The following is a 10,539-nucleotide window of genomic DNA, read 5'->3' on the forward strand; positions in this document are numbered from 1 at the left end:
GGTGGGGGGATAATTTTAAAGCTCTATTGCACTTTACACACCTTATGAAAAAGTAACGCTTATTTCCATCAGGTAAGGCTGGCTACTCTAATGAGCACTAAAAACAGGAATATAAAGACACCTCTTCAAAACTTGTTCTATTTAGAAAAAAGATCTAGGAAATGAAATAAAAAGAGCATAACGTCAATCTTTAGAGATACTTTTAGGGATTGTGTTTTTCCTGTAAAGTCATATATTCTATATCTTCCAACTGAAACTCGGGGAAAAAAAAAATCCAAACTTCTTTTAAGTCACAGCAAAAGACATTGTTACTTCATTCTTAGTGTCAAATATAAGCAGAAAAATTTAAACATAACAGGATATGAAAAACATATTTCAGATACCATAAAAGCACTTACTATAGCAGCTAAGGAATTGACTTCTTGTTCAGATTTGTGAAGTTTATTGGTTAAGAGAATGTTTTGATCATTACTCATCTGCAGTTCTTTCTCAATTCGTTCAATCTGTAGTTCAGCAGACTTCTTTTCTGCCTTGAATAAAGGAGAAAATTTTTAAGATTTTTTGGAGCAGGACTGTCTCGCTATTCACCTGACAGGTTCAATTGATCTGGGCTTTCAGATATTACTGACCCTTTATATTGTATAATAACATAATATATAAATATTTATCTTTGCTCAACAATATATTCCAATTTAACAACAATCTTGAATTTTATTCAAAAGTCACAACTGTTTTTACTAACACTGCCTGCACAGAATCACACACATTTTCAGTCCTACTTCACAAGAGGCAGAGGTAATCTGACTTGGTTAGGAGGTAGCAAGTGCTCCTACCATTAAATTACTGGGCTGAAAACACCAGTATGACTATAAGTGGTGCTCCAAAAGATGTCATATGCAGTTATACTAAATGAAGAACTAACATCATGGAAAGGAAATAAAAGGCAACTACCGTGAGTATTATAGACTCAAGACCCTGAGCTTTACTCAGTATCAAAAAGGTAATCTAACATATGATTTTGCCTTCCTTATTTTCCAACTAACCTGTTTCCAGCAGGATTTTTTTAAGCGTTCCAAATTAAGAATATAACAGCACTTTTCTTTTTAAATTGCAATCAGAGCATTTTGTAACAAAAGTATACAGCACCGATAACAGTAAAAAATAGAATGAACTGTTTATCTGTATGCTACAACTTTGCAAGAAATCTACATAGAAAGACTCACTACCTGAACAGAAAACAAGAGCTGACAGGAGGACTGAAGACCACAGGTGAGGAATACAGTGGGACCCTGGGAAACACACAACAGGCCAGATATACCAAAGGCTCTTTAAGGGAGTACAACAGCCAAGAACTTAACAATTGCAGTAACGTGTTGAAGCAAGGAGAGACAAAAGGAAGCAAGAAAGAAAAGACACACAAGGAAAAGAATAAAGGAATAGGGGAGCATAATATGAAACTTTTGAAAAGAATAAAAAGTTTACTGTAGCACATTATTAACATCTTGTCACCAGTTTCTAACTCCAGTCAAGTGACCAGTGCTGACACAAGCACCTTACTGACTGCAAACATGGATATCACTCGTATGTTTAGAAAGGAGACATTCAGCAGAATTCCTCAGTTGAGCTCTCCTCCTTTCCAAAGTTACATTGGCCATACATGACTCCCAATGCACTTACAATTTGGTTTTAAATCTGAAATGTACAAATCCAAGTTGTGGAGCCAACAGCAAAATCATCAATGACTCCAGCGACAATTCTATCAGGCCAAGAGTTATGTTTGCTGCACTCTACAAGGAGGCAAAATTCAAGTAAGTAAGTAAGTAAAAAGAATAAAAAATAGGTTCTTACCTCTAGAGACCTTGTCATAGCCTGCAACTCAGCTAACTGTCGTACTTGTATTCTTCGAACATTTTCTGCTTGCATGCCACAATTCTGTCTTTCTGCTCTTAGTTCTGCTACTTCTGCTTCTAAGCCTTTTAATTTTTGATTCAGTTGTGCCTTTTCTCTAGAGAGGACCTCCACACGCTTACTGTGCCTCGTGGGATCAACGCTAAGCAGCTGATTATGGAGTTCTTCTTTATCTTTATCCAGTCTTGCAATCTGATAGTTGTTAATCAGAAAAAGAAAAGCTTTTATAATGGTTAGGTGCCAGGCAGCAACAAATACAGCAGTAGACAATTCAGGAAAGTCCAGCAGCGTACACTGAAAATATTAAGAAATTACATTCACATTTATTTTCTTTCTTAGAGTAGAACAGTCAGAGTCATTACTCCATCCCTTTTTTTCTCTTCAGTTTTCACTGGTAAAGCTTGTCCTTGGGTCCCAAATGTCTCCGAGTCCCCTAGCAGTCTGTGGGAGTAAAGCAGTACTCAGAGTAGAGAAAGAAAATGTTAGGGATCATTTAATCCACTGGACACACATACGTCCTTGGAATGGATCCAAGCATTTTGAAGGAGCTCACTGCTATTATCTCAAGGCTATTCTCTATCAATCTTTGAAAAGTCATTGCAATCAGAGAAGGTTCCTGACGACTGGAAGAGAGACAGACAGCACACCCAGAGCGAAAAGGTCAAGAAGAAGGATCCAGATAACTACAGGACAGTCAGCTTCACATCAGGCTCTGTGAACGTGATAAAGCAAATCCTCTTAAAAGCCATTTCTAAGCACATGAAAGATGAGGTGATGGAAAGCAGTGTTTACCAAGGGCAAACCATGCCTGACCTACTTCTCTGCTTTCTAGAAAGAGGTGACTGGCACTGTAGACAAGTAGAGGGCAGTAGATCTTGTATACTTTGATTTTAACAAGGCCTTTGATGCAGTATCCCATAATCTTCTCTCTCACTAAATTGGCAAGATACAGGCTGGAAAGGTGGGTGGAAACTGGCTGGACTGTCAGGCTCAAAGAGTGATGATCAGTGTTGTAAAGCCCAGCTGAATGTCAGCAATGAGTGGAATCTTTCTGAGATCAGTACAGGCTCCCATATTGGTTGATGTCCTCATTAGTGAACTGGATGATGGGATGGAATAAACTTTCAGCAAGCTTGTGGGTGATACCAAACCAGGGGGAAATGGTCAATGTGCTGGACAGCAGAACTGTTATTCAGAGAGATCAAGGCAGGCTGAAGGAATGGGCTGACTGGAACATCTTCAACAACAAACCTGGGATGGAGTAACCCAATGCAACAGTACAGGCTGGGGGCACCTGCCTAGGAAAAGGATCTGTGGATCCTAATAGACAAGTTGAACACTAGTCAGCAGAGTACCCTTGCAGCAAAGATCATCAACTTCATCCTGGCAGATTGGCAGAAGCATAGCTAGCAGATGCAGAAAAGTGATCCTTTGTCGCTTAGCAGTACTTGTAAAACTGCATCTGGAGTCTGTGTCCAGTACATGAAGAATAATGACAGACTGGATCAAGTACAGTGGATGGCTGCCAATACGGTCAGAGTCTCAGAGAACATGACATACAAGGACAGGCTGAGAGAACTACATCTCTTCAGCTTGGAGAAGAGAAGGCTCAGGGGAGATTTTATTCCTCTGTATACACAATCAAAGGAAACAGAGAAGATGGATCTCCTTTTGGAGATGCATGGTGATGGGAAAAGAGGCAACGGACACAGGCTGGAACATGTGAAATTCCAATTAGATATTATCAAAAAAGGTTACCATGAAGACAATAAATACTGCAATAGTTTGTCCAGGAATGTTGTGGAATCTCCATCCTCACAGATGTTCAAGACTCAAATAGGCATGACCCTGAGCAACCCGATCTCACTACACTTCAATATTTTAAGCAGGATGTTGGATTAGAAGGAGGTTTTTTCTAACCTATATTATGATTCTACAATTCTAGAACCACAAAAGTACTCAAATCTGCTCGCAACTCAAGACAGCCAACATGATTTGGCCCTGCCAGATAGAAAATAAAGCAAAAACACACTCCCATCTTTTTCTTACAAGGTAGTTACAGTCTTGAGGTGAGTTTGTACCTATTTTGCTAACAGAAAAAGATTCTAGCATTTCAAAATTAGTTATGCGGATTGAATGTAATACTAGGGGCAAAGGAGTGAGAAAGGAAGGTATGTTCTCTTGATATTTGGAGACTAGTCCAAACTCTGATCTGCAGCAGTGCTTTCAGAAGTTGCACGAGTGATCTCTATGCAGCAAAGCCAATTTCTGCAGCAAAAGCCCTTCAAATCCGTTTTAAGAAGAGATTCAAACACTTACTGCATGACACACCCAAGCCATCATTTAAGAATTAAGATGTTTTTGTACCCTCCTTGTGCTAAATGGCATGGAAAGCTCTAAGAGAGAGAAACTAGATCACATTGCGCCCAGGGCCCAAGGTAGTTTCATTCTCTGTAAGTGTGCTAATTAGCTGCAGGACTAGCACAAACAACAAGCCCACAAGAGAGGCAGGTTGTAAAGCAGCATGTGGGTTTAGCTCCAGGAAGGACAACTGTTCTGTTTTTAATGCACTGCATTTGCAAATTTGGATTGATTTTGAAAGTGATGATTGCTTTGATTTGTGTCTCATGTTTGGACTAATACATTCAGATTTGACACCTTCAGATATATGCTCCCAGACAAATACTTAAATGAATATGCAAATGACATATGCAACACTCGTTTACACTGCTGCATATATTTAAAACATAAATAAGCTAGCAATTTATTTAGCTACACTTCTGAAAGTCCAATTCTGAAACAGAAAATTCATGAATGGTTTATTGAAGAGTTAATACAACTGGAAAAGCTACCAAAGTTTTCAGTACCCTTTTGACCACCACTTTCACGATCCAACTTAGCTACAAAATGCAACCCTTTTCTGGTATCAACAATATCTTCTGCTCCCTTCTTGGATTAGCTGTCACAGAAGTAATTTAAAATCTAAACTTACATCAGTTGCTTAGATAATGTATTAATTTCAGATTAGCCTAATGTCTCAAATTTCACCACAAATGCAATTAAGAAAACAATTAAGCTAAGCTACTGCCTGTCATTTATCAGAAGGCAAGTCTATTCTTATTTATGATAGCGCAAATGATATTGCAACACATCACTGAACAAACCTACAGAGACAGCTTTAGGCTAAGACATGAAAGTATTTTGAGAATTAAGATAACGGAAACAAACGCGACAATATGAAATGGTGACAAACCGATATCCCATCAAATACCAGCGTTTTCACAATGTTCAAGCAGCTTTGTCATCAGATTGAATTTTACAGTAGCTTAAAATGTATGTACCTCAGCATCATATTGTATTTTCTTCTCTTCTAAAATACGTTCATGTTCTTCCTTTTGATGTTCAAATTCTGATTTCAGAAAAGTATGTTCATAACGAAGTTTGTTATATTCTGTTCTGTATTTTTCCACTTCCTAAGTTAGACAAAAAAAACCCCAAACAAATTAAAAAAAAAACCAATAGAAGTTTTCAGATTTATTTCCTTCAAATGTTGATGCAATGTTCCTTTAATTTCACAAGTTATACTTGATGAACTGAATTCTTCCTGCTCCCTCTTCCAGGGTTTCAATCTTCACTGCCTGGGGCAACAGTACCGTATAGTACCAGAGAGACAACACCATACTTTGCTCCCCATTTCAGTTTTAATTTACTAAGGTTTTATGAACAACTATAACCTGGTGATCACTACTTCAAATGCAACACAATTTTAATACTTACTACTTACATTTTCTAGCTTCCGATAACGTTCTGTCATAGGAGATTCCAAATCCTGCTGTATTTGCGCTTTTAACAGTTCTAATTTTTGAGGAGTTAGCACCTTAAGACAGAAAAGTATCATAAACAACTAGTCTTATTTATTTATTTATTTACACTGTGATAGGACAAATAGCCAGCAATAAAGTATTTCAAATATGATTTTAGGAATTCTGCTTAAGGCTCCATGCTTTTCTAAAGAATTTTCAATAGTAGTTACAGAAGCAAAAAAACCCCCACATTAGTGAACTAAAAATATTGTGGAAAGATAGCAGAAGCATTTAAAATGTCAGTATTTACTGGCAGAAGCAATACAAATGTCAATCTGAATTGCCAAGAGATTTAGCTCCTCTGTGGGGGAGGAAGGGGAAGGAAAGTGGTCTCCCATAAGAGATAAAGAATTAGCAACTGGTTCACAGTAAATGAACCAACCTCAAAGACCTAAAATGAGCAGTATCAAACCAATTCTTTGTAAAACACATTAGAGATGTTCGCCAATAGACACACGGGTACTAGTTTGAAATTAAACTAAGATCAGGAAAGATTCCCTGCTTAAGGCTCCATGCTACGTGATATTTTAAGTTTTCTTGGGTATGGTTGATACAGCAAACTGTCTATCCAGTAAAAGTCTGAGAAATGTCATCCACAACCTGTGATTTATTCTAATTTATTCTACTTTTCTTCCTTCCTTCTTCCTACTTTTCTGGACTCTGGAGTCTCTGAAAACTAATCCTAGTTATGGCACCGAAGCACATCTCCTCCACTCAAAGCCTGAGACCCTTTGTTAGATGCTATATTTGTATATTTATGTCCTGCATTAGCTTAAGGAAACAAGCAGATATTGAAAGTGCCATTCAAATTATCTTATACGTTGTGGGGGGGTGTTTATTTTTGTATTTGAGTTGTTTTTGTTTTTTGCTTTTTGTGGTTTGTTTTGTTTTGTTTTTTTTTTTTAAGGTGAAGAAAGCTGTCATCATGAAGAGAAACAAATACCTATTTTTCCAGTCACTTATCCTAACAGGTTTAGACATCTAAGGTACCCTCCAGGGCAGATGATTCTCCCCATAACAGGAGAGCACACATAGACAGAGACTGCAGGTCTTACTATTAGCATAGCACATAACAACCGCATTTGAAAGATTCAGTTAAACAATAAAACAATAATGTCATGCCATAGTCACTCCAAAGAAGAAACATTACTCAGGTTAGGTGAATTTCAAGACACCTGAAGTATATTCAAGCTAGGTATATATGTGCTACATAAACAGAAATATATGCATGGCCCTATTACAGAATTAAAACTCATATTAAGTCCTTCCAGTAAAATATTTCACCTGCATCTTCAGTTTTTCCAGTTCTTGTGTTTTACTCAACAACTCCTCTTGATATTCAGCAAGAAGAAGCTGAAATTTGTCATGTACAGTCTGCTTTTCAACTAACAACTGCTTCAGTTCTTCCTGTGATTTTGTATATTCCTCTTGTAATCTGCAAAATAAAATACATATGTATTTTATATTTACACTCTAAAATTACATCTTAAAGCTCAAAAAAATCATGTGCAGAAGCTAACATATAAATATCAAGTTAGAACTAAGTTAGTGTCTTCTTCCTGTAATATATTGAAAAGTTATTCCATATTTACAAGCATAAAAAGTATTTTAGAAAATTCAAAATACCTTAAGGCATTGCAGATTAGTTATTTTCTGATATGAACAATGCTCAAATCTGTCTTTAAATACAGAAAGAGCTAACATGCACATACTTAAATCCCTTTCACCTAATATTCAGCTGTCACCTTTTAACAGCTCAAATAAAGAAACCTGTTTAAGTTAACATACCTTAGATTTTCTGCCTTCATAGTTTGATAATTTACTTTATGATGTTCACATCGCATTCTCTCATCAATCAGAATTTTTTGTAATTCTTGTGAATTAGGAGTATCACTATTTCCAGCCATGGGAGGAAGGTGACTGTCCAAAGCATCCATTTTATGATGACTGTTCACGATGAGTATGGAGAGGGCAAAATAAAAATTAACTTATAACTAATTTACAATGCCATCCACTTCTTCTGCTGACATCCAGAAGACCAAGTCACCTGAACAAATACAAGGACATGTAATTAGCAATCAAGTACATTCACAGTTCAAAGAGTCCATATCCTGCTTTTGCTTTCAGTATATCAGAATCCTGGCTCTGCTGTAACCCAGGTTAGAAACCTCTACTGACAAGGCAGCTCTTCCCTGCTCATTCTGCCTGCCCTGAAAAGTAATAGTCCCTTCCAGGGTCACTGAATAAACTTAAACATGGAGAGATTATTTGAGTCAACACAAAATAAGGACAAGCATTTCTATCTGACAGATTACACAGAATGGTATTTTTACTTACACTGTACACTGAGAATTTAACTATGAAGCTAGCAATGCCCTAATTATGCCTTGTTAATCAGAGTTCAAGTAGAGGCCACAGACATCAGACACATAGTGCTTTTACTACTAACACAGTCACAGTCTGTCACACTATCCTAACAAGTTGTACTACTCAATGCACCATCATTTCAGCTGGAAGAAAAGCAGATAATTCTCACTGTTGAATTCCTATCAAACCCCCTCTGGAGAAGAGTTAAGCTTTTGTGGACAGTCTGGAAGATACTTGCCCAAAGTTCAGCTGAAATATGAAATTGATACATATAATTTTCTCATTTTCAGAGTTTATCTGGTGATTTCTGGTGACCTTTCCGGAAAGAGTTTTGCTAAATGTGGCAATATCAGATTAGTGTGAGAAAGCTGCAAATCGACAGATGCTGAGAAATAACGAAGTATTCTCATATGCCTCATTAGTTCTTCTCAATATTAGAAGCAAGATGTATTAATCTGATCATTACTGACACTTCTAAAGGATCTGGGGGAGGAAGGATTGTAATTGAATTTTAAGAAAGTCACAAAGCTTTGAAACCAACTACTCTGCCATTTCAGCTTTTGGCATAACTGGACTGATGCCTAAGAACTCCATGGTTGCAGTGTACAAAGCGAAATTCAAAGTTACAAATTGGAACTTTGTACAAAGTAAAACTCCAACAGGAAAAATGTTAAAACTCCACCATTACTGTAAATATCTCACCTTCTTTACATATACAGTTGAATATATAATGTTTTTTACCGTTCCACTCTAAATCTTTCATAGACTTATCTTCATTGGTTTGATTTATAAATCTCTGAACTATAAGCAAGATGAAAATCTATCTTCCTTATAGGAAAATAAACACTGCATGTCAGAGTTCATTCCACTAAAAGACAACAATGTTAAGAAAGTCTTTCCTATTTTTCCTTCCTCCGTCACTAAGATGGGAAAAGTTCAGGGGAAAATCTACCAGAGTTAAAACACTGGTGTAGGCAGAGCAAGAACAGTAACTTTACCTTCACCTCCTGCTTTACCCACATTTGCTGAGAGGATAAGGGGGAAGAAGTCAGAATAAAGTGACTGTCCTATATTCACAAGCAATTTCAAACATGAATAGCACAAGCTCCGAAGTGCCTTCTAATCAATACAGAATCTATTTTTCATTTCTGAATTTTGTTGGTTGTTGAGAAACAAAGGACAACAGCAATTTCCAAACTCAATATAAAGACATTTTCAATTGTTAAACCACAGCTGTATGAGGTCAGTGATCCTAAGGACAATAAACCAGATGAGAGGATAGAAAGTTCTGGTACACAGAGAAAACCCAAGGCAGCACATCCCTAAGAATTTCTAAGCATACCAACAGGCTTATCAAGATCACTGTAAAAAACAAACAAACAAACAAACCTTTAAAAAAACCCCAAAACCCACCCAACCCTCTCACACACACACACACAACAAAAGAACCAACCACCAGGCAATAGTACTTTTCTGTGTCTCAGATCTTTGCTTTCATAAGCTACAGATACCAAATGTAATGGTCAAATCATAAACCAAAGCTCAGAATTAGGAACACAGGATTTAGAGTCAGGTCTGAATCCCACACCTTACTTGAGTAAGAGGCATAACAGATACAAAATCAAAGACACGAAAAACCCACAGCATTTTCTGAGAGCACATCAACCAACAGAAAAAGATAAAAGGAATTGCAACCTTCTGTACTTTCAGTTCCAAGCTGCTGCAGGTGGGAAATATATTCTCTCCTCACAGCTTTACCTACTACCAGAAAGTGCACAAATTGTAAAGCAAGACACACACCTGGTCATGTATTCATCTGCAGGAAGATTTCATGAAAAAGAAAAAAGGTAAAAACAGAGGGGAAAAGATGTAGCTTACAAAACAATTGTTTCAGACTTCAAAAACATAAGCAGTATGTATTTAAAAAAAACAAAACTACTTTGACTTGCAGGGACATCTAGCGGCAAGTTTCATGGTTTGCATTCCCGGTGACAACTGTCGAACTCCAACAGAAGTATCACTACTTCACCAGAGCTCCTTCCTTGACATCATTAACAGCAACGTGGAATATTTGACCTACTCACATTCTTACAAATAAAAGTATATTTTCACCACATCGGAAAATAATTCCTGACAGTGAACTGTCAATAGTCAACACTGTTTAGGGCTACAAATACTCTAAGTAACTAACAAGAAATTCCTCTGTGCTAATGGCTTACAGAACTTGTTCAGTCAATGAACAGATTTCAAATAATCTTCAAAATTACACAAGACTACACCCATAATTTTTGAAAAATACTTCAAAGGAACACTAGTTAAAATTTCTTTCTCTCTTGGAGATGTGTTCAAGAAGCTAAAACATACTTCAAAGAAACTAAAATCACAACATATCTAAAATTAA

At 36.9% G+C, this 10,539-nt stretch overlaps 1 protein-coding gene across 1 annotated transcript in view; it reads right to left on the reverse strand.

The window, feature by feature from the left end:
* CEP83 (centrosomal protein 83kDa) overlaps positions 1 to 7,708 on the reverse strand; it is a 20,157-nt gene extending 12,449 nt beyond the window's left edge. Inside the window, exons 1-6 of the mRNA XM_010189408.1 lie at positions 7,560 to 7,708; positions 7,056 to 7,206; positions 5,693 to 5,785; positions 5,250 to 5,381; positions 1,849 to 2,100; positions 395 to 530 (exon numbers count right to left, since the gene is read on the reverse strand). Coding sequence (XP_010187710.1) covers positions 395 to 530; positions 1,849 to 2,100; positions 5,250 to 5,381; positions 5,693 to 5,785; positions 7,056 to 7,206; positions 7,560 to 7,708 — 913 coding nt within the window. The remainder of the gene's footprint in view (positions 1 to 394; positions 531 to 1,848; positions 2,101 to 5,249; positions 5,382 to 5,692; positions 5,786 to 7,055; positions 7,207 to 7,559) is intronic.
* Between the last annotated feature and the right edge of the window lie 2,831 nt (positions 7,709 to 10,539).

This window comes from Mesitornis unicolor, unplaced genomic scaffold (genome assembly GCF_000695765.1).
Source record: "Mesitornis unicolor isolate BGI_N332 unplaced genomic scaffold, ASM69576v1 scaffold47257, whole genome shotgun sequence".
In the NCBI taxonomy this organism is placed as follows: Eukaryota; Metazoa; Chordata; class Aves; order Mesitornithiformes; family Mesitornithidae; genus Mesitornis; species Mesitornis unicolor.